This window comes from Heterocephalus glaber, unplaced genomic scaffold, assembly GCF_053883595.1.
Source record: "Heterocephalus glaber isolate CG9 unplaced genomic scaffold, H.glaber_assembly_v1.0 deba00000281, whole genome shotgun sequence".
Lineage (NCBI taxonomy): Eukaryota > Metazoa > Chordata > Mammalia > Rodentia > Bathyergidae > Heterocephalus > Heterocephalus glaber.
In genome coordinates this window covers 8279279-8303170 of record NW_028258139.1, presented here as the reverse complement: position 1 = coordinate 8303170, position 23892 = coordinate 8279279, and the positions used below count along the sequence as shown (strand labels likewise).

At 38.9% G+C, this 23892-nt stretch overlaps 1 protein-coding gene and 1 pseudogene across 6 annotated transcripts in view; both read left to right on the top strand.

Moving 5' to 3' along the window:
* Positions 1–23892, top strand: part of Kdm5a (lysine demethylase 5A) — a 113015-nt gene that overhangs the window by 58439 nt on the left and 30684 nt on the right. For all 5 annotated transcript variants that reach the window (XM_087185937.1, XM_087185939.1, XM_087185934.1 and 2 more), the window contains 3 exons: positions 5465–5603; positions 10027–10206; positions 14003–14164. In XM_087185937.1, the coding sequence (XP_087042063.1) occupies positions 5465–5603; positions 10027–10206; positions 14003–14164 (481 nt within the window). The remainder of the gene's footprint in view (positions 1–5464; positions 5604–10026; positions 10207–14002; positions 14165–23892) is intronic.
* LOC101696314 (developmentally-regulated GTP-binding protein 1 pseudogene) lies at positions 5610–10020 on the top strand (annotated as a pseudogene). Its single transcript, XR_015440760.1, has one exon. The product of XR_015440760.1 is annotated as a developmentally-regulated GTP-binding protein 1 pseudogene (transcript).

The window sequence follows — 23892 nt, the reverse complement described above, 5'->3', positions numbered from 1 at the left end:
GATCATCTAACAAATTAAGCTTTGTTTGTAGTAATCTTTGAAAACTTTTCCAAATCTATATTTAATCAGTCACCATGTTCTGATGACTTTGCCTCCAATATGACTTTCAAATCTCTCTTTCAACTCTTTTTACAGTCCTTTTGTATTTTTGCCTTGATCTTTTCAGTACAGTAAGTAGCTACTACATTACTAAACCTTATGGAGACAGTAGTGAATATGATATACAGGATTCCTGGTCTCATAGAGCTAACATTGTAATGAGAGACAGATGAATAAATGTATGAATTCCAGATAATTAGTGTCATGAAGAAAATAAAATTGATGAAGAGAGGGTGATGTGGTCAGAATTATCTTTCTAAAATATATTCTTAATATTCTTGATTTCTTAGCATTGGGTATTAAGTCCTTACCATTAATTTCTTGATAATACCCACTTCCTTTGCTCTGGACCTTTTCTCTGCCTTTCAAATAATGGCTTTCCTCAAGATTCTGGCCTAGGGCAAAGGCTCTTCTTATTCTGTACACTCTCCCTGAAAATTTTATCTAATTTCTTGGCTCCATTTACCATCTTTATACTGAACAACTCCTAAATTCTCTAGATTTCTTTCAAAAATACCCTTTGCCTATTAGTTCCAGTCGATGTCTCCACAGGTACCCAAAATTCTCTGTCTCATTAACTCCTTCCCATACCTGCTTTATTCATTTTGTGAATTATATATCATCTTTCACACATATGAACAAATACTTCAGCAGTTAACTTTGACCACTTCTCTTTTTCTTCTTTTTCTTCTCTTTTCTCAAACTTAGTCATATTGATTATATTATTTCCTTGAGTTTCAGATTTTTAAAAAATTTTCTTTGCAAATGGTCTGGCCAGCCTGCCTGCCTCCTTCCCTCCCTCCCTGTCTCCCTTCCTAAGGTAAGGGTCTTTCTGTGTAGTTTATGCTGGCCTGGAACTTGCTATGTAGGTCAAGGTGGCACCATCTTCCTGCCTCTGCCTCCTGAGTGCTGGGATTATAGGCATGTGCTACCATGCCTGGATTATTTTTACCTTAATTCTTTTTTTTTTTTTTTAATTCTTTTATTGGTACATTTTAGGTACACAATATGTTTACATTTATCATTGGGTGCTTGTACCTGTACATGATGTATCTTGGTTCTTGTTTTTTTCCCCATTACCTGTGCACCCTTCACCCCCTTCACCCTTTCCTATGTAAATCTATGTAAAACATAGATTTTGTTTCCTTTACTTTTTTTCTTTTCTCATAATTTTTCCTTTCCCTTCTGTCCCTTCCCCTTCCCCTCCCACCACCCCTACACCTTTGGACCTTTTCCTATTTCAAATCATCAGTTATTCATTTTAATCATTTTAATCCTTATTTACACTTTCACTTTCTCACACTAGAGAAACTATTCGATATTTACACATGTGTCCTATTTATTTCACTTAAGAGTATGGCCTCAATATGCTTCCATTTAGCCACGAATGTCTCTAGTTTCTTGTTTTTTATGGCTGAGTAGTACTCCATTTTATGAAAAAATCACATCTTCTTTATCCAGTTTCCACTTGATGGGCACTTGGAGTGTTTCCAAGCTTTAGCTATTACAAACTGCCGCTATAAACATGGGTGCACATATATTGCTGTGGTATGATTCTTTTAATTCTTTGGGGAAGATACCCAGCAGGGGAATAGCTGGGTCAAATGGGACCTCTAGTCTTAGTTCTTTGAGGTATCTCCATACTGATTTCCACAGTGGTTGCACCAGTCTGTACTCCCACCAACAATGGAGAAGGGTTCCTTTCTCCCCCCCCCCCCCCAGCACTTGTTATTGGTTGACTTCCTGATAGCAGCCATTCTTTCTGGGCTGAGGTGGAGTGTTGTTTTCATCTGCATCTCTCGAATGACCAGTGATGTTGAACATTTTTTCATATGTTTATTTGCTGCTTTTACTTCTTTGTGTGAGAAATGTGTGTTCATTTCAGATGCCCATTTTTTAATTGGGTCTTTGAATTGGAGGGGGTCTGATTTTTTTCAGTTCTTTATATATTCTAGATAGTAGACCTTTGTCTGAGGTACAGCTGCTAAAAATTTTTTCCCACATTGTAGGTTGTCTCTTAGCTCTGTTCGTGGTTTCTTTTGCAGTGCAGAAGCTTTTTAATGAGATGAGATCCCAGTTGTTGATTCTTTCTGCTAGTTCCCATGCTACTGAGGATTTGTTCACAAAGTCTTTTCCTATGCCAATGTCTTCAAGAGTTCTACCTAACTTATCTTCCAGCAAGTTTAGTGTTTCTGTCTTAATATTTAGATCTTTAATCCACTTTGATCTTAGTTTAGTGGATGGTGATAGGTATGGGTCTAATTTTAGCCTTTGGCAGGTTGAAATCCAGTTTTTCCAACACCATTTATTAAATAGGCTATCTTTCCTCCAATGAGGATAGTTGGCTCCTTTGTCAAAGATGAGGTGGCTGAGTATGTCTGGAGTTGTTTCTGTATCTTCTAATCTATTGCATTGATCCTCGGGTCTGTTTCTTTGCCAGTACTATGCTGTTTTTATCACAGTAGCTTTGTAGTATAGTTTCAAGTTGGGGATTGTGATACCCCCAGCCTTGTCTCTGTTGCCTAGAATTGCTTTAGCTATTCTAGGTCTCTTCTGGTTCAAAATGAATTTTTGGATTGTTTTCTCTAGTTCTGTAAAGTATATTGGAATTTCAAGCGGCATTGCATTAAATCTATATAGTAGTTTTGGAAGTATGGCCATTTTCACTATATTGGTTCTTCCCACCCAGGAACAAGGGATGTCTTTCCATTTTCTTATATCCTTCTTGATCTCCTTTTTCAGAGTGCTGTAGTTTTCAGTGTAGAGGTCTTTTGCTTCCTTTGTTAGATTGATTCCTAGATGTTTCATTTTTTGGGGATGCTATTGTAAAAGGAATTGTTTCCCTAATTTCTCTCTCAGTGAGTCTGCTATTTGTGTACAAGAAGGTTGTTGTTTTTTGAGTGTTGACTGTATGTCCAGCTACTCTACTGAATCTGTCATTTAGGTCTAGATGTCTTTTGGCCAGGTGTTTTGGGTCTTCTGTGGAAAGTATCATATCATCATACCTTAATTCTTCATTAAAGACTTTCTTCATTATGCATAGAATTCTAGGTTGATATTTTGTATCCATACTTTGAAGATATTCTGTCTGCTATTTTGAAGATAGTCTTTGCTTAGGCTGCTTGGAAGATTATTATTTCTTTCAGTCTCCGTAGGCAGCTGTTATAGCTAGTCTAGGTCATAGCAGCAGTCTCTATCCATTGTCTCTCTCTTTAATTTGTTCTTTACACTGCCACTACTATTGTCCTAAAATACAGGTGTCACTATTTCATTCCCTTGCTTAGTGCCTTCACTAATTTCCTTTTTTTACTGAGAATGAAGTCCCAGTTCCTCAACCTGATTTATAAAGCCACTTGTCATCTAGCACCTTTCTTAATTATATAATTTTACCTCATGTTTTATTCTTTCTCTTGTAGTCTGTGTTCCAAACATAGTAATTTACCACCACCCCCCAAGTTCCTCACTGTTATGGTTTATATCTAGATGTCTCCCAAAGCCTCATGTGTTAATAGGTGGGGCTTTTCAGCACTGGTTGGATCTAGGGTGTGTGAATATGGATTAAGGGTGTGTGATAACTAAATTAGTCCACTGATTGGTCTAGCAAAGTTCTGGATATGGATAATGGGAAAGCCCACCCTGGGTCTAGGTGGTGCCATCCAATATGCTTGTAGCCTGAATGGAATAAAAGGGAAAGAAGGAAGGCAGATTGGCTGCTTCCTGTCTGTCATGTCATGAGCTGTTTCTTCTCTGCCATGCCACCTTGCATTGGAACCAGCCGACTGTGGACTGCATCCTCTACAAACTGAGCTAAAATAAACCTTTCCTCCTTTAACTTGTGGTTGTTAGGTGTTTTGTCCTAGCAAAGAAAAAAGTAACTAAGACACTCCCGAAACCATGTTCTTTCTCAGGAGCCTAGTACATGTCTATTTTGGTCTGCCTGTGCCCTGTAGTACACCTCCAGCACCCGCTGCCCTGCCTCTGGTGCTGCCTTCTCTGACTATCTCTGATTCAGAAAGGATGAAAAGTTTAGATATCATTTCTGGGATGCCTTCTTTAACCTGTCAAATTAATTAAGTCTTCCTATATATTTTGAAGTACTTTTACTTTCCATTATCATTGCACTTATCAAAGTGTATCATAATTCCTTATTAATAATCTTCCCCAAAAGATTAAAAAGTTTCGTGAGGCAAAGGCTTATCATTCTTTTTTTTGGTACTGAGGATCGAACTCAGGACCTTACACTTTTGAGGCAGGCACAGTGCCACTGAGCTAAATCCCTGGCCCCTGTCATTATTTCTCTTTGGCAATCTGCGGGACCTAGATCAGTGCTAGCACATGGTAGGAATCATGGATGATGAAACCCTCTCACTCTTGTTACTTCCTTTTGCTTTTCCTAGTGAGTGGAATTTATGTTTCTCGAAACTAATCTGTTTGTATCTTTCTTTCCTATCAGATTCCCCTATTTTCTCCACCCGACCCCCCAATCCATCACGCCATACCCCATTGTAAGGTGAACTCTACCAACTTATTTATTTATTTATTTGGTACCAGAGATTGAACTTGGGACCTTGTGCATGCGAGGGAGGCAGTAGCACCACTGAGCTAAATCCCTGGACCCCAATTTATTTTTATATGTTTGTCCATACCTTTGTTTAGTGGTTTCTTTAATCTTTCCATTGACAAAATTATAGTTCTTTAAGGCCTGAGTCAAAGTTCTCAGCTCTTGAAGGCAGAATTAATCACTACTCCTTATAGTTGTGAACCTGTGGTAATTTGTTCTTAGTTCCCAGTGTAAGTAATCCTTATCTTGTGTTCTGATTAGTTGACAATAAGGTTTATGTTTTATTCATCTTTGTAGAACTAGGTATTAATGAGTGTAGTTGAATTAAATGTTCATACTCAATATTAATGGATTCATGGTCTTTTGCTTCCCTCATTGTTATCAAATATGCATTTCAGACCATTTCAGGTATTGTAGTGAGCTAGAGTAGAGGGTGGGTAGCAAAAGGGGCCTGGATTTGTACATAGGGAAGGGGGCTTGAGGGGAGGGGAATGGGATAAAATAAAAAAAAATTTTTTAAAAAAGGGGGGACCTGTAGCTGAGACTTGTTCCATACTTCAGGTGTGTCATTTCTTCACTAAAAGACTTTAGGGGAAAAAAATCTTACCTTCTTTGAGTTAAAGTTTTCTTATCTGTGAAGTAGAAATAAAGAGGATAGCTGCTTTGCTTTCTTAATAGGATTGGGGTAAGAATTAAATGAACTCGTGTGTGAAAGTTGTCCGCACATTATAAAAATACTATTTAATGTTGGTATCAGTTGGACTTTCTCTCATGCATCGGACCCTGTTTCTATTATTCTTCTAGACCTCGGCACAGTGTGGCAAGTTTAGAAAGCATTGTCAATGAAGCCAAAAACATTCCAGCTTTTCTACCCAATGTGTTGTCTCTGAAAGAAGCCTTACAAAAGGCTCGAGAGTGGACAGCAAAAGTGGAAGCTATTCAGGTAAGGAGACTTTTGTATTAACCTACTTGTCAGATGAACCTACTGTCTCAGATGAATCCTTTAAGCCTTTAGTTCTTTATAATTGAATAATCATAGTAAAATACTCACAGTGCTTAAAATTCACTTATTCTTCCATCTCATAGTTCAGAGCAAGGATTACCCACTTCAACATTATTCATTTTTGTTATCAAAGGTGATGGAATTAGCTGTTCAACTCTTACCAGTAGGGAGTTTATTACCTGTTAACATTCTTTAAATGTTTTTTTAATGTGCACGAATTACTTTTAAAACAGGCAGAAAAATACAACTAAATTAATATTAACTGAATACCTCAGCACTCTTGGTACTTTTTAGGTTTGGGAGCAGCCATGTGAGAGAAGGGGTGTAAAGAAAGATAGGACACGATAGTCCCTGGTGGTGGTGGCTTGCCCACAGTGTGGTGTATGAGGGGAGACAACTAGTATGGGGGCTGTGTACCCTGTGACTCGCCACCATGAGCAGCACTTTAGCAAAGATTGCGGAGATTGAAGCTGAGGTGGCGCGGATTCAAAAGAACAAGGCCACGGCACATCACCTAAGGCTGCTTAAGGCTTGGCTTGCTAAGCTTCGTAGAGAACTCATTACACCAAAAGGTGGTGGTGGTGGTGGGCCAGGAGAAGGTTTTGATGTGGCCAAGACAGGTGATGCATGAATTGGGTTTGTGGGCTTTCCATCTGTGGGGAAGTCAACACTGCTGAGTAACCTGGCAGGAGTATATTCTGAGGTGGCAGCCTATGAGTTCACTACTCTGACCACTCTGCCTGGTGTCATCAGATACAAAGGTACCAAGGATGGGAAAGGTAGAGGTTGTCAACTCATTGCAGTGGCCCATACATGTTCTGGATGTCCTGAAAGCCTTGGGGTAAAAGAAGATAATTGCAAACGAACTGGAAGGCTTTGGCATTCACTTGAATAGCAAACCTCCTAACATCAGCTTTAAGAAGAAAGGTGAGGCATTGATCTCACATCCACTTGCCCTCAGAGCTGGATGCTGAAACTGTGAAGAGCATTCTGGCTGAGTACAGAATTCATAATGCTGATGTAACTCTGCGTAGCAATGCCACAGCTGATGACCTCATTGATGTGGTGGAAGGAAACAGAGTGTATATCCCTTGTACCTATGTATTAAACAAGATTAACCAGATCTCTTTTGAGGAATTGGACATCATCTGTAAGGTGCCACACTGTGTACCCATCTCTGCCCATCACTGCTGGAATTTTGACGACCAGTTAGAAAAGATCTGGGACTATCTGAAACTAGTGAGAATCTGCACCAAACCCCAAGGCCAATTACCAGATTATACATCTCTTGGGGTGCTGCCTTACTCCAGGACCACGGTGGAGGATTTCTGCATGTAGATTCGTAAAAGTCTTATCAAAGAATTTAAATACTCTTTGGTCTGGGGTCTCTCTGTGAAACACAATCCTCAGAAAGTGGTTAAAGACCATCCGTTGGAGGACGAGGATGTCATTCAGATTGCGAATAAGTGAAACCCTCTCCCTCTGCCATCTGCCAGGCCAACCACAGCGGCTTTCCCCATGACCAAGCACCCTACTCAGTTCCTTTTGTTTTTGGCAGCCACTGGATCAGGATACAGGGGTAGGAAATGGAGGCACCCAAACTGGAACTTTGCTTATCTTACTGTGGTGTCACCTTCTATGTTGAACTGCATAAAAGACCTAGTAGGCCTGTTTTCTATGTGCAAAAAAAAAAAGAAAGGACGCTGGCATTCAAAATAGCATATTTTTCTAGTTGGAGATATGTATTACGCATGTGGAATTCAAAACAGTGAAATTATTGCTGAAGGTATGTTTAAATTTTAAAAAGCTGTTAATAGCATCTACAGTATACTGTATATAAATATTCTCATTTTCTTCCTCTCCTCTCCCCTCCCCTCCTCTCTCTCCCTTCCTTCCTTTCTTTTTTTTTTTTTCTTCTGGAATAAGGCCCACAGCCTTACCTAGGCAAACTCTATCACTGAGCTATATCCCCAATCCTATAGATACATTTACTTATAGAGCTGCACCCAAACAAAATAAAACTCTCTTCCAGTAAACTGCTGCTCCAAGAAAAAATATTCTAGGTGTCAAATTGTGGTGACTTCTCTTTTACATTCTAAATTTTCAGTTGACTTTTTTCTGAAACCTGCTTAGCTGCCACTGTTTCCTCTTCCTTTTTCAAAAATTATATGTTTTGGGCCAGGGATTTAGCCCAGTGGCACAGTGCCAGCCTGGCAAGCGCAAGGCCCTGAGTTTGATTCCTGGTACAAAAAAAAAAATAGGGCCGGGGATTTAGCTCAGTGGTTTCACCGCCTGCTGCGCAAGCGCAAGGACCCGAGTTTGATCCCCAGTACCAAAAATATATATATATATATAAGGACAGCTCCTTTGTTTTGTCTTTGACCTGTATTTCAGGTAGTTGATTGCTCTCAAAATCTGATAATACTTAATTGGGTGTTTACTTATAATTGAAAGACTAAGTTGAAAAGCTGTCATATGTCTCCTTTGTAATTTTCAAGGACTCTTTCTCTACCAGGTCTATCTCTCCAGTGCAATACTGACTTGTAGACCCTGCGTAAGTGAACAGATTCTGTTCATAGGCAGGCTTCTTTAGAATACATACATTTGGGATAGGATGTATCTAGGCTTATACGGACATTGTTATGTAATCAAATGCTCTAGATGGAAACAAGAAGGAATAGTAGTAAATATGTTATTCTTGACCTGGTCTGTGTCAGAACTTTTTTTTTTATTTATTCCATTTAACTGTGTATCTTATCATGGTACCATAGTGATTAACTTATCCCATTATAATATTTCATAGAACAAAAACCTCATTATTCTTTTTGAAAATTTATAAGTTTGCCTGTTTATTTTTCCACATGCATCAGTGTGTCTTTCAGAATGAGTGTACAGGCTAATGTGTTAATACGTGAGAAGTAACCTTTTACTGGAATGCAGTATAGAAGTTCTAAAGACAGTAATGACTTCATTACATGGAAGTACTGAAACTTTGAACTTAGAAGGAAAATAGTCATTTTTATCTCTTTATGTATAATGAAGATGATTACCAGAACTAAAGCTTTTAGTTCTTTGTACACAGAAAGGCAGTTAAATTTGTCTGTAATGGCACAGCTGATTTCCACTCTATAGAAAAGGTGATTCCAGCTGAGTGTGTTGGCATGTGTTTTTAACTTGATACTTGGGAGGAAAATTGCAAGCTCAAGGCCAATCTAGGCAGTTTAGTGAATTCCTGTCTCAAAATTTAAAAGAGTTAGGATAGAGGTTCCATGTCTAGTACCATAAAATAAATAAATTTCATTGTCCTAAATGGTATTAAATGCTTGCATCCATCTATTAACAAATTAATTTCTTCATTCCTAATTAATTTACATGTCTGTTCCTTTGAACTGTTTTTTTACATCTTACTAATTATCTCATTAATGAAATAAAATCTTTGACATGTTCATTAAAAATGAATTTGTACAAATATTTTTTAATATTAAGCACACTGTCAAGTGAGTTATACCTCTAGTCCCCCATATAAACTTTGTTTAGTAGGAGGTTGAAGGTTGTTTAATTATGTAAATTATAATGAGTCACAAATATATGGTGGTGGGTTAGGAATAATGAAAATTGGTAGGCATATCCTCTGTTTTATACATGTGAAATTAGAAGTATATGAATTAGATGTAAATCAAAAGTAAAAACAACACTGCTTGGGCCGGGGATTTAGCTCAGTGGTTCCGCTGCCTGCTTCTCAAGTGCAAGGTCTGGAGTTCGATCCCTGGCACCAAAAAAAAGAAAAAAAATGAAAAACAACACTGCTTGACAGTGTGATGTAAAAATTTTATTAGACTGAAAGCCCTTTTAGAAAACATAAAGCTAAGTGTATGGCTGCCTTTTGAATTATTTGGTATGTTGCCTTATATACATAACATATGGTTATTCTAAAGTTGTATAAGTCACCTCTGTAGTAATTGCCTGAAAAATGCAAGTCACTTAAATTTTGTCAGGACTGCCCTTTAATACAAAGGTAAGGAACTTATATAATTAGGAAGTGCTCAGTGTAGGTTATGGACGGAGGTGTAGACATGGAGTCTTCAAAGAAAGTCAGATTATTGGTAGTGGTTGTAAGATTGAATATTCAGTAAGATTGTGATCTCCTTTGGGCATATATGATGACCTGCACCAACCAAATGAACTTTGTTTTGGTCATTATAAACCCATGTAGAAGTATAAGTGTAATGGAGATATTAGGAACTCATGGTTAGGTTTTTTTAAACAAAAAAGTTAACCCTAAACTTGTAAGTTTTTCCAATGGTATATTGCCAGGTATTATAAGAGAACGAAAATTGTGTGAGACTCTACTTTTATTTTTCAGAGTGGCAGCAACTATGCTTACTTGGAACAGCTTGAAAGCTTATCTGCTAAAGGGCGCCCTATCCCTGTACGACTTGATGCACTGCCACAGGTGGAGTCACAGGTGGCAGCAGCACGGGCCTGGAGAGAACGAACAGGGCGGACCTTTCTTAAGAAAAACTCCAGCCATACATTGTTACAGGTGAAGTGTAGTTTACTGTACATGTACTTCATTTTCACCAGCAGTTGATAGATTGTTACCTACAGATGGTAGTATTGGTGACAGTTGTTTTCAGTTTAATGTAGTCATCATTACACGTGATTCCTATTAGTAGTATCAGATGTTTACCTGAAATCTGACACCTTACACAAAGCCATTTCGGGTTGATCTTATTATTTGTCCAGAAAAAGCAGTTAGCCTGGATCTTAACTCTATTGTTATTGGGCTCTGTCAGTGATAGATTGTCGGGAGCAATGCTACATAATTTTAGGGAAAATCATTTGATTAGGCCTAGTTCTCCTGCCTACAGGCCAGCTATGTAAGGACAAATATGTCCCAATTGACCATCAGGCCCTTCATAAGGCAGGGGAATGGAGCTTTGCAAAACTTGTTGGTGGGGCGCCAAGGGCACCAGAGATATTTTAGTTGGTTTTTTGCCCCAAGATGACAGCCAAAAACATGTGCCAATCATGGACACATCTGAGTCTGTGTCTATCAGTAAAGAATTTGCCATTCAATTTACTTTTGCACATGGAGCAGTTTTTTCTTGGGTGAAATAAATCTCTTCTTGAGGAACTTCCGGCTGAGGATCCTGTTGGGACTTTTTAAAGCTAACATTATTTAATTTTGGTTTAGGCAAGAGCAACAATTGTGCAGTATAATCTCCTTGTTGTATTACCCAAAGTACCGTGGCACTAACAGGAATGCACAATTCAGAGTTACAATCAGAATCAACAATAGCCAGAATAACAATAATGCCTTGCAAAGTTAGAGAATTTTCCAAGTATCAAACCAGTTGTTCCAGGGGGTGGGGGTGGGGTTGAGGTCCATGAATTCCCATGGGGACAGATACTGGCGTCTCACCTCTCAGCAGGTGAACTCTCTGAGCACCAGGAAGATCTATTCCTGAGCTCCTGAGTGTTCCCCTGAAGAGGAAGGAAATAGCCCTCCAGACACTCATGCTGTCTGATTTTATACTTATGCATGGGTCTGAACTGGGTACTGCTGACTCAAGGGGACTGGAGCCCCCTGGCCATGATCTCCTATAGTTTCCTGGGCCCAATTTCCATTTTCCTGGCAGCAGTGTGCCATCCTTACCATATTTGGAGTATCAGGCTTTAGCCCAGCGAATGCCTTTTCGACAGTGAGGGCAAGGGCCAGGTGATAGCTTACTTTCTTTGGATGCCTGACCTAGTAGCTCTGGGTCAGCTTGTAAAGCCACTTTGATTTTGCAGTTTTTTTCTGAGATGCCCCAATTTTCCACAATTAAAACATTTTAAATCACTGTGTGTACCATGTAAATGTTGGGAGATGGCTTGAGCCATCAGAGCCAAATTGTATAAAGGAGACCCAATATTTTGGCATGCCTTAATATGTGCTCCAAGATCTTTGGAGGAGGAGGAGGAGTGAACAGGATTTATTGCCTGTTTGCAATCCATATTAACAGTTTCATAGGCTCGCTGTAAAGTCAGGATGTCTGCTGCCTAGGAATTAGAAATCTGTCTCCTAATAGTTTGTTGTAATCTCGCTACAAATTCTGTGTAAGTTTCCAACGGCCCTTGCATGATTTGAGTAAAGATTGCGTCGAGGCACTATCAACTGGCACAGAAGCCCAAGCCCTCCACAGGAGGTCCTATAGCTGGTGAAAGAGTAACACTGGGCAACGGGCCTGCCTGCCTAAATCCGAAAAGTCACCCTTGCCAGATAACATATCAGTAGTAATTTCTCTTGACTGAGCATCTCCCTGAGCGATTCTTAGGACCCTGTTCCCTGATTAATGAATGAAGTTCCACCTCAAAGTGCAGTTACTGAGCAGGGGACAGGCAAGTTTTTGCAAGGTGAAAAACATCATGCAGAACCGGAGAATAAGTCTGAGGTACATTGTCCAAGAAGCCCATTGTATAAGGGCTTTGGACGCCATTAGTTAGCATGCTCTGCCTGAGCTCCTTTAGGATGTTAAAATCAAATGAGGCATGAACATACATGTCCACCCCTGAGTTGTCGATATCAGGCAAAATTGAGATAGGAAAGCACAGAGGGTCTCCCACCACCTTGCTCAGTGTCACAGCCTTTTGCAGGATACGGCGATAGGGAGTGGCCCCAGAAGTGGGCTTCACAAGAGGGGCAGCTGGACCTTTGCGAGATACCTGAGGAGGCTGAGGGGCTAGAGAATTAGAGTTCTCCTCAGCACGCTTTGGTGGTGGAGCAGAAGCCGCAGTGAGATGAAAGCAAACTGGAGAAGAAGCCGAATGAGGGGAAGCCTGGACAGAAGGGTTGGTGCGGGGAAGGGTAGCTGAGGTCTCCTGAACTGACTGAGAGAATTTGAGAGCAAAGTGGACTAAGGCCCAAGTGGGGAGCGTTCGAGGGGGAAAGGCAATTAATTACCCCTTCACTGGGCCTCACGGAGAACAGTACCTGCACATTCCCATGCTATTAAGTTAGTTGTCCTTTCCTGGGGAAAAGATAGGACATACATTTGTATGTCTTTTAACAAATCTATCACAGCATCCTTAGGTACTGGGTACCTAGCTTGCTTTAACAGCGACTTAAGTAATTTGGCAAAGTTATGCTGCTCTGATGACAGAGACATGTTTATATATGTTTATAACTCAGCAAAGATAGAAAATTACCCCCAGCTGGACGCACACACTTACCACCAGTGTCCCTCGTCTGAGTCAGGAAATTGTCCTGGGAGATCTGTGTGCTGTCTCTTTTACTCTTGAGTTTGTCCCAGGCGAGTTCACTCATGGATCCGATTCACATCCATGTTGGGTGCCAAATGTAGGGAACAGGAAAAGGGGACGTTACTAGAACCTGTACAGTAAGTCCTAGTCTCCTGCGAGCCACAGCAGCACAAGGAGAATTAACTTATTATACAGGAGGAAAGGTAGAAAAAATGAGACTTGGAGAAGAAGCTGAGCTTTGGGCCTGATCTGTGCTGCTCTGGGCAGCAAAGATGAAAGCCCCCCCACCTCCTCCCCAGCTTGCCGCACCTTTTATATAGTAGTAGGGAGAAACAAATGTAACATAACTGGGGAGTGGCAGAATTCCTAGATCCATGAAGAACTATGCAGATGAAGATTTGGTTCTTTCCAGGATGTCTCCAGTAGGTGTGATCTTACCCTGGAGCATCACAGCATCAGGGATGATCGTTGAGGTCTCAGTTGTGACTGGAGGCCAAAATGGAATAATGTTTCGAAATCCCATAGCTGTCCTGTAGGGGGGAGAACTAGATCTAATCAAATGATTTTTCCCTAAAATTATGTAGCATTGGTCCCAACAATAGATATTTTTTTCTTTTTTTTTTTTTGAGACAGGGTCTCACTATGTAGTTCAGCCTGGCTTTGAACTCACTGTGTAGTACAGGCTGGCCTTGAATTTACTTAGTCCTTCTGTCTCAGCCTCCTGAGTGCTGGGATTACTGGTGTGTGCCAGCAGATTTTATTTCTCAGAAGGACAATTTGAATACTCAGCTGTCCTTTTTATATTGAGCAGTTGAACATGGTAGTTAAAGAGTGTAGGCTTTGGAATAAAATAGCTTCAGGTTTGAAGACTTGCTCCTTAATTGTTAATCCTCTGTTCTTGGACAGGTTGTTTCTTTTCTAAATTTCAGTTTCCTTTGTAAAATATGGAAAATAAGTACCTACTGCACAGGATTGTTGGAAATACTGAATTAGATACCGTGTATAAAGTTCTTTAAGAGAGTGATTCCTTTTACCATTTTTACTTGAAGATATTTTTGAAAATCAGAGTTCGAACTTTGTTTTTATTTTTGTAGGTGCTGAGTCCTAGGACTGACATTGGTATATATGGGAGTGGTAAAAACAGAAGGAAAAAAGCAAAAGAATTAGTAGAAAAAGAAAAAGAAAAGGATGTAGACCTTGAGCCTTTGAGTGATTTGGAGGAAGGACTGGAGGAAACCAGAGATACAGCCATGGTGGTAAGAAACTTTGCTTCTTGAATACAGAATTCTCTCGAGTTAGGAAGTTTACTGTTTCTATATTTTTGATCATTTATATGTTATATACTTTATTTTTTATAGTGTAGAAAGTTTACTATTTTGCTTTCTTTCCAAAGTTGTATTTCCTACAACTCTGTCCCGTGTTATTTTAATATTTATGTCATGTTCCATCAAAGGTTTAGAAAATTGGCTGAATTGTTTTTTGGTTTTTTTTTTAAGTGCTGGGGATCTATCCCAGGGCAAGTGCTCTACCATTGATCAGTAATAAAGTGACTTTTTTTGTATATTTTTTTCTTTTAATTTTTCTAGTTTTTACTCAGGAATGGAACACTGGGTTAAAGTTTAATAGCATTTTGTGACTCAGTACCATTGTACTTTTCAGAATAATTGTACTGGCTTACTGATGTGAGTTACCTTTTAAAATAATTCGTTTCTCCTAGTAACATTCAACAATATAGTGAGTGCTCAATAAAATATTTGCAGTGATGAGAGTTATGCTTTTTTGTGTGTGGGCAGGAAGGGGAGGGTAAGAGGAAAGTGTTAAGATTTCTAAGAGCCTGAGGAAGTAGAGTGAAAAATATTACTTTGAGCAGTCATCCAAAGAATTTGGATTCACTAAGTAAGTTGATATTGCTCTTTCTGCCTACAAATGATCCTGTTTTGAGGCCAATGAAAATTATCTCTCATTAGAGAGGCTGTCTAACAAGTCATTCTTGCCAGTCTTGTCAGACAAACCACTCAGGATTATTTCAAAATTGTTTCTGCACTACCAGTAATTTTAAAAGAAAATGCACTGACAATATTCATGATAGTTAAATTTTGTTTGCTTTTACTTTGTTGAAATGAGTTTCATAAAATACTGTTTTTATAATTGACCAGGCTTTGTTGTTCTACTTCCATGTGAAATGGAGTGGCCTTCTAGAGAGAAGAATTTATTTGTATAGAACTTGCCCCCAGGGAATAAATTGCAAGGGAGATAGGAGATCAATACTGTTTTACTTATGGTGGGCACCAGGTTAAATACTTTGATGTGTTATCTTCCTTAATCCTTAAAACAATTGCAGGATTCATTTTGTATATGCATTTTTCAGAAAACTGAGATTAGTAGGGCATAATTCCAATTTTGTCATAAAGGTGCAGAAACATGGGTGTATAATACCCACGTTTATTCTTTAGAATATTTCTATTGATGAATTTTCTTTTTTTTTTTTTTTTTGGTACCGGGGGTTGAACTCAGGACCTTGCTCTTGCGAGGCAGGTGGTGGAACCACTGAGCTAAATCCCTGGCCCACTATTGATGAATTTTTAATTTTAAGAGTTTTATTATATTAAACAATGAATATTTAACAGGAAAAATATCAAAGAAATAAAGTATGAATTTTTAATATTTATTGAGTGTTTGTAAAAACATCAAAATTTTCAACATTGACTGTTTTTTGATATATAAAGTCTCAAAAAGAACAACAGAAATAAATTCCAATATGAACTATAATAAAAATATCAATAGAAATCTATAAAAAGGTAATCTTCAGTTATCACACCTAAGGCGGTCTTCACATATGACAATAGTACATTCCATACACATGTATCACTTACACTGACAGCACATGTGTTTTGCTTTCCTCACCTTTTTGTAGGACATACTTGACATCTGTTGGTCTTGCTGTTTTATCAGAAGGTTCTTCTTACACAATGTATAGTTAACAGAAACATAAAATATCAATAAAATAACTTTTTTTTTTGGTACCGGGGATCGATCTTGGGTCCTTGAGCTTGCACAGCAGGCAGTGAAACCACTGAGCTAAATCCCCAGCCCCTAAAATAACTATTAAATTCTTAATATGTATTGTCTGTTTAAGATCAACATCAACATTTTCATATCAGCTGTGTACTTGTTTACAGGATCTAAAAGATAACATCAGAAATAAATTCCTGTATGAACTACAGTGAAACAGAACTCTACAACAAAAATAATCTTTGCTTTAGTTGTCACACCCAAGGCAATCTTCATGCATGACAACTACATGTTCCATGTGCACGTCTTGCTTATACTGATAGCACATGTCCTTAGCTTTCCTTTCCTATGTGGCAGGCCATTCTTGTCACCTCTTTTGTCTTCCTGTTTTGTCAGGAGCTTCCTACTATTTGTACAATGTGCACATAGCAGGAAAGTAAGATATCAATAAAATATTAAGAATAGACATCAACATTTTCACATCAGCTGTTTATTTGCTCACAAAATCTAAAAGATAACATCAGAAACAAAAACCTATGTGAATCACAATGTAAATACAAACAAAAGTCTACAACAGAAATAATCTTTCCTTCGACTGTCACACCCAAGACAGTCTTCACATATGAAAACTGCATGTTCCATACACAAGTACCACTTACACTGATAGCACATATGTTTTGTTTTCCTGTCTTTTCTTGTTAGGACACAGTTGATGTCTTTTTGATTTTCCTGTTGTTGTAGTAGGTCTTTGGGATGCTCTGCCTGCCTGTTCACTTGTCATTTCACCAGTGTGCTCCACGATTTTTTTTGCATAGTTCCCTGGGCAGAAATGTTTTGTTTTTCCTTTGCTGTAAATGGTCTCTTAGGAGTTCCAGTGTCAGTCTCCTAAGGAAATTTCTCCATGATATTTTGCACTTGCTGTTTTCTTTATAAGCTATCAAACTCTTTATGGCAGACATGTTTAGGATCAAGTAAAACAACCATTGGTCATTGCTTTGTGTTTTGAGTGACATCATAGTTGCTGCATAACTCATTAACAACATTTACTTCACCTTTGGTTTTCTTGTAGAAAGTTACCATCTCATGCTTCCGTTTTGTCAAAGTTTCCCTATCAGTATTTCCATCATGGTGCAATGTTGACACCAGCTGTACCAGTTTGTTTTTCTTTGCCATATACAAGGCCAATGTTACATGTTTCTGAAATCCAAAGATTGTATTATACAATTCTCTGATTTGAAATTGCAACATTTCATTTGGAATTTCTGCTTTGTTCCTGTGTACAGTTCCTATGCTGGTGAACTTGTGCTCTGTTAACAAATGTAACATCAGTTAAAAACTGGTAAACCAGTTGTCCAATGTCACATTCCACTTAGTTTGGGAGATGGGAGCAACAAGTGTGTTCACAACATCATTTGGTTTATTACTATGTGAATAAGGACTTGGTGGCTGAGTTACAGGATAAATTTCTAAATTGAAAGTATAAGTCTTTGCATCTATAAAAGCATAATTTTTTATGCCATATTTGAAGGTTTTTTTGGCATATACTGCCAGAAACTACAGTGACCCTGAAATGCTACAAGATGTTCGTCAGTAGTCATGTATTCAGATGGTGTATAAATTGTTTGACAGTTACCCACAAATCTCACAGTAAGTGTACAGCAGCCAGATTATCAATTCTTTTTCTTTCTTGGTGGGTGATTTTGTCATCAAACCTCAGGAAATTTTAAAGGAAACCAAATCTCCTCAGTGTCATTGTTATTCTTCAGACCAGAAGCCCATACCCATCACTTTCCCATAAGTGTTTTACATTCCTGCAATTACTATGAGAAAACCCTGCTAAGTACAGCAGACCTATGAATGCTTTCAGTTTGGCTAGTGAGATGTCTTAATAAATACATTTCTTAGGATGGCTCTTGGTACATACAGAACATTTTACTTGTATTTTAGCCTTTGTGTATTGCATAACATCTTTTTTTTTTTTTATTAAATTCTTCTATTGGTACATTGTAGGTATACAACACAATTACATTTCTCATTGGGAATTGTACCTTAACATAATGCTTTTTTTTTCTTTTTTTTTTGGTACCGGGGATCGAACTTGGGTCCTTGCGCTTGCGCATCAAGCAACGAAACCACTGAGCTAAATCCCCGGCCCGACGTAATGCATCTTGATCCTTATTTTTTTTCTCATTCCTAGCCCTCCCTTCATGCCCTCCACCCTTCCCTATTTACAAAGACTTTATTTCCATTTTTTCCATTTCTCAGCATTTTTCCTTTCCCTTCTTTCCTTTCCCCTGCCCCTCCCACTACCCCTACCCCTTTGGACCTTTTCTTCCTATTTTACATTATCGATTATTCATTCTAATCATTGGTACATTTTAGGTATACAATATAATGACATTCATCATTGGAAATTTGCACCTTTACATAGTCTCTCTTAGTTCTTATTTTTCACCCTTGCCCAGCCCTCCCTTCAACCCCTCCAGTCCTCCCTATTTGCAAAGATTTTGTTCCTATTTTTCCATTGTCTCATATTAATCCCATTCCCTTCTATCCTTTCCTCTAGCCCTCCCACTTACTTCCCCTTTGCCCCTTTTCTTCCTATTTCACATTACCTATTATACATTTAGTCCTTATTTACACTTTCAGTTTCTCACACCAGAGAAACTGTTCAGTATTTATACATGTGTGTCCTATTTATTTCACTTAAGAGTATTGCCTCAATGTGCATCCACTTAGCTATAAATATCTCTAATTTCTCATTTTTTATGGCTGAGTAGTACTCCATTTTATTAAAAAACCACATTTTCTTTATCCAGTCTCCAGTTGATGGGCATTTGGGCTGTTTCCAAGTTTTAGCTATTACAAACTGTGCTGCTATGAACATGGGTGGACATATATCACTGTGGTATGATTCTTTGAATTCTTTGGGGAAGATCCCCAGCAGTGGAATAGCGGGGTCAAATGGGACTTCCAGTCCTAGTTCTTTGAGGTATCTCTATACTGATTTCCACAGTGGTTGCACCAGTCTACACTCCCACCAGCAGTGGAGCAGGGTTCCTCTTTCCCCACAGCCCTGCCAGCATTTGTTATTGGTTGATTTCATGATAGCAGCCATTCTTTCTGGAGTGAAGTGGAATCTCAGCGTTGTTTTCATTTGCATCTCTCGAATGACCAGTGATGTTGAACATTTTTTCATGTATTTATTTGCTATTTCTACTTCTTTGTGTGAGAAATGTCTGTTCATTTCAGATGCCCATTTTCAGGTTGGCTCTTTAAATTTGGGAGGTCTGATCTTTTTAAGTTCTTTATAGATTTGAGATAGTAGACCTTTGTCTGAGGAAGAGCAGGTGAAGATTTTTTCCCACATTGTGGGTTGTCTCTTCACACTGCTGGTGGTTTCTCTTGCTGTGCAGAAGCCTTTTAATAAGAAGAGATCCCACTTGCTGATTGTTTGTGCTAGTTCACAGGCAACTGAGGTTTTTTTCCTAAAATCTTTTCCTACACCGATGTCTTCAAGGGTTCTACCTAACCTCTGTTCCAACTGGTTCAGAGTTTCTATTTTAATACTGAGATCTTTAATCCATTTTGATTTTAGTTTAGTGCATGGTGAGAGATACAGGTCTAGTTTTAATCTTTGGCAAGTTGAAGCCCAATTTTTCCAGCACCATTTACTAAAGAGGCTATCTTTCCTCCAGTGAGGGTGTTTGGCTCCTTTGTCGAATATGAGATGGCTGAGTGTGTCTGGCGTTGTTTCTGCATCTTCTAATCTGTTCCACTGGTCCTCAGGTCTGTTTCTTTGCCAGTACCATGCTGTTTTTATCACAGTGGCTTTGTAGTATAGTTTCAGGTTGGGGATTGTGATACCCCCTGCCATGTCTCTGTTACCTAGAATTGCTTTTGCTCTTCTGGGTCTCTTCTTGTTCCAAATGAATTTTTGGATTGTTTTCTCAAGGTCTATGAAGTATGCTGCTGGGATCTCAATTGGAATTGCATTAAATCTATATAGCAGTTTTGGAAGTATGGCCATTTTCACTATATTAATTCTTCCTACCCAGGAGCAGGGGATGTCTGTCCATTTTCTGATATCATCTTCAATCTCTCTTTTCAGAGTGCTATAGTTTTCAGAGAAGAGGTCTTTGATTTCTTTTGTTGGGTTGATTCCTAGGTATTTCAGTTTTTTGGATGCTATTGTGAAAGGAATTATTTGCCCTATTTCTCTCTCAGTGAGTCTGTCATTGGTGTAGAGGAAAGCTATTGGTTTTTGTGTGTTGACCTTGTAACCAACTACTTGTCTAAATTTGGTTATTAAGTCTAGAAGACTTTTGGTGGAGTTCTTGGGGTCTTCTATAGAGAGTATCATGTCATCTGCAAATAATGACAATTTGACTTCTTCATTACCTATCTTTATTCCTTTTATTTCTTTCTCTTGTCTAATTGCCGTGGCTAATGTTTCCAGAACTATATTGAACAAGAGTGGTGATAGTGGACATCTTTGTTTTGTTCTTGATTTTAGTGTGAAGGATTTCAGGTTTTGACCGTTTAGTATGCTATTGGCTGTTGGTTTTTCATAGATGGCTTCTATCAGTTTGAGGTAGAGACCATCTATTCCAATTTTTTGTAGGCTTTTTATCATGAATGCATGTTGGAGTTTGTCACATGCTTTTTCTGCATCTATGGAGATAATCATATGGTTTTTGTCCTTGGCTCTATTGATATAGTGTATTACATTGATTGATTTGCATATATTGAACCATCCCTGCATCCCTGGGATGAATCCCACTTGATCAGGGTGTATGATCTTCTTGATGATCTTCTGCATTCTGTTTGCCAGTATCTTATTAAGGATTTTTGCATCTATGTTCATTAGTGAGATTGGCCTATAGTTCTCTTTTTCAGTTGGGTCTTTCTCTGCTTTGGGGATCAAGGTGATGCTTGCTTCCAGGAATGAATTCGGGAGTATTGCTTCCCTTTCAGTTTCATTGAAGAGTTTAAACAGTAGTGGCAGCAGTTCCTCTCTAAATGTCTTATAGAATTCAGCAGTGAAGCCATCAGGGCCCAGACTTTTCTTAGTTGATAAGGTTTTAATTACGTTTTCAATTTCATTGGTTCATATTGGGTTGTTCAGAATTTTTAGGTCTTCTTTGTTCAACTTTGGTAATTCATATGTATCTAGGAATCTGTCCATTTCTTCTGTGTTGTCCATCTTATTGGTGTATAGGTTCTGGAAGTAGGTATTGATGATCCTCTGTATTTCTGCTGGGTCTGTTGTAATTTCAACCTTTTCTTTCCTAATTACATGGATTTGGGCCTTTTCTTTCCTTTTTCTGACAAGGTTGGCTAAAGGTTTGTCAATTTTGTTGATGCTTTCAAAGAACCAACTCTTGGCTTCATTGATTTTTTGTATCATTCTCTTAGTCTCCATTGCATTGATTTCTCCTCTGATCTTTATAATTTCCTCCCTTGTATGAGCTTTGGGTTTGTCCTGCTCTTCTTTTTCTAGAAGCTTGAGGTTCAGCATCAGGTTGTTTAATTGGGCTCATTCTGTTTTCCTAATATGCGTATTCACTACTATGAATTTCCCTCGTAAGACTGCTTTCATTGTGTCCCATAGATTCCGATATGTTGTATTGTGATTGTCATTAAATTGAAGGGATTGTCTGATTTCTTCTTTAATTTCTTCTGTGACCCATTGATTATTCAGAAGTGTGTTGTTCAGTTTCCACGTGTTTATGAAATTTTTCCAGTTTCTTTTGCTATGGATCTCCAATTTCATCGCACTATGGTCTGATAATATACAGGGGATAACTTCAATTCCTTTGCACTTACTTAAACATGTTCTATGTGTGAGTATGTGGTCTATTTTTGAGAACGACCTTTGTGCAGCTGAAAAGAATGTGTATTCTGATTATGTGGGGTGGAAGACTCTGTAAACATCTGTTAAGTTCATTTGTTCAAGAGTTTGATTGAGTTCTAGTATTTCATTACTTATTTTTAGTCTAGTTGATCTTTCTATTTGTGACAGTGGGGTGTTGAGGTCCCCCACTACAATTGTATTAGTGCATATATGACTTTTCATATCCGTTAGTATTTGTTTTATATAGTTGGGTGCCCTAGTGTTTGGTGCATAGATGTTTATGATTGTCATCTCTTCCTCTTGGATTGTTCCCTTTACAAGGATGTAGTGTCCTTCTTTGTCTCTCTTCATCAGTGTTGGTTTGAAATCTACTTGATCTACAAAGAGGATAGCTACTCCTGCTTGTTTTTGGGTTCCTGTTGCATGGAGTATTGTTTTCCACCCTTTAACTTTCAGTCTATGAGTTTCCTTTTGAATGAAGTGTATTTCTTGTATGCAGCATATTGTTGGATTTTGCTTCTTAACCCATTCTGCCAGTCTATTTCTTTTGATTATTGAATTGAGACCATTAACGTTGATGGTTATAACTGAAACGTATTGACTTGTCATTGCCATGACTTTTTCTTTTTGTTGGGTTCTCCCCCTTTGCGTTTAATTTCTTGTCATGCCAGATGGGTTCATTCTGCTTTGCTTCCTGGGGTTGTGATCCTCAATGTCTATTCCTAGGATATTGTGTAAAATTCTTTGGAGTGCTCGTTTGATAGTCACGAAGTTCCTAAGGTGCTCTTTTTGTCATGAAAGTATCTTATTTCTCCATCCATTTTGAAAGATAGTTTTGCAGGGTACATCAGTCTGGGTTGGAGGTTGTTTTCTTTTAGATCTTGGAATATGTCACTCCAAGCTCTTCTTGCCTTGATGGTTTGTGTTGAGAAGTCTGCTGTGATTCTGATGGGCTTTCCTTTGTATGTGATTTGTTTCTTTTCTCTGACTGCTTGGAGAACTTTGTTCTTCGGTTGTGTTTCTGGCATCTTAACAATTATATGCCTGTGTGTAGATTTTTTTTTGATCAAGGCTATTTGGAGTCCTATATGCCTCACTTATCTGTATGTCAAGCTCTTTTCTCATGCTTGGGAAGTTTTCTGCCATTATTTCTGTGAAGAGATTTTTTTATGTCATCTGCACTCTCTACTGTTTCTTCATTGAGCCCAATCAGTCTTATGTTATTCTTCTTTGCATCATCTAGCAGCTGCTGGATTGATTTCTCATGTTCCCTTATAATTTTGAAGCAATTTTTCTTTTTCTGGTCACTAATTGTAATCTTATCTTCTATATCTGAAATTCTGTCCTCACATTGGCTCATTCTCCTGTGTAGACTTTCAATGGAGTCTTTCATGTCCTGGAAATCTATTTGCATCTGTTTTATGGATTCCATTTGTTTCTTATGTTGGGATTCCATCATGTTCCTGAGCTCCTCTCTAGATTTATTAATCATGTCTTGCACTAGGGGTACAATTTCTCCTGTTATCTGAGAAATTATTTCTGATTTCATTTTTTCTAGGTCCCCTTTTGTTGCCAGTTCAGTGGGTCCAGGTGGTTGTGTATCAGAGTGTTCCATCTCATTTCCCTTTGGGGTTGCTGTAGGTGATCTGGAAGTCTGGTTTTGAGACTTATTTACGTGTTTTCTCATTTCAACTGGGGCAGGGGGCTGTTAGCGCCTGCACGGATTACCTTCTCTGAGCTGGGAGAGGTGGGACAGGGGCCAGGAGCAGTGGTAGGGATGGCGACCCAAAAGCCCTTTCCTGTGGGCTGGGAGCAGCCGGAGGGATGGTGGCTGGGAAGCCCCGTCCTCTGGACCAGGAGCAGTGGGATGGCGGTTCAGAAGCCCCTACCTCTGGGGCAGGAGCGGTGGGAGGCATGGTGGCCTGGAAGCCCCTTCCTCTGGGCCGGGAGCAGCGGGACAGAAGGTGGCCCAAAAGCCCTTTCCTATGGGCTGGGAGCAGCGGGAGGGATGGTGACTGGGAAGCCCCTTCCTCTGGACCAGGAGCAGTGGGACGGTGGCTCAGAAGCCCCTAACTCTGGGCTGGGAGCAGTGGGACTCAGTACCTTGGTCTGGTG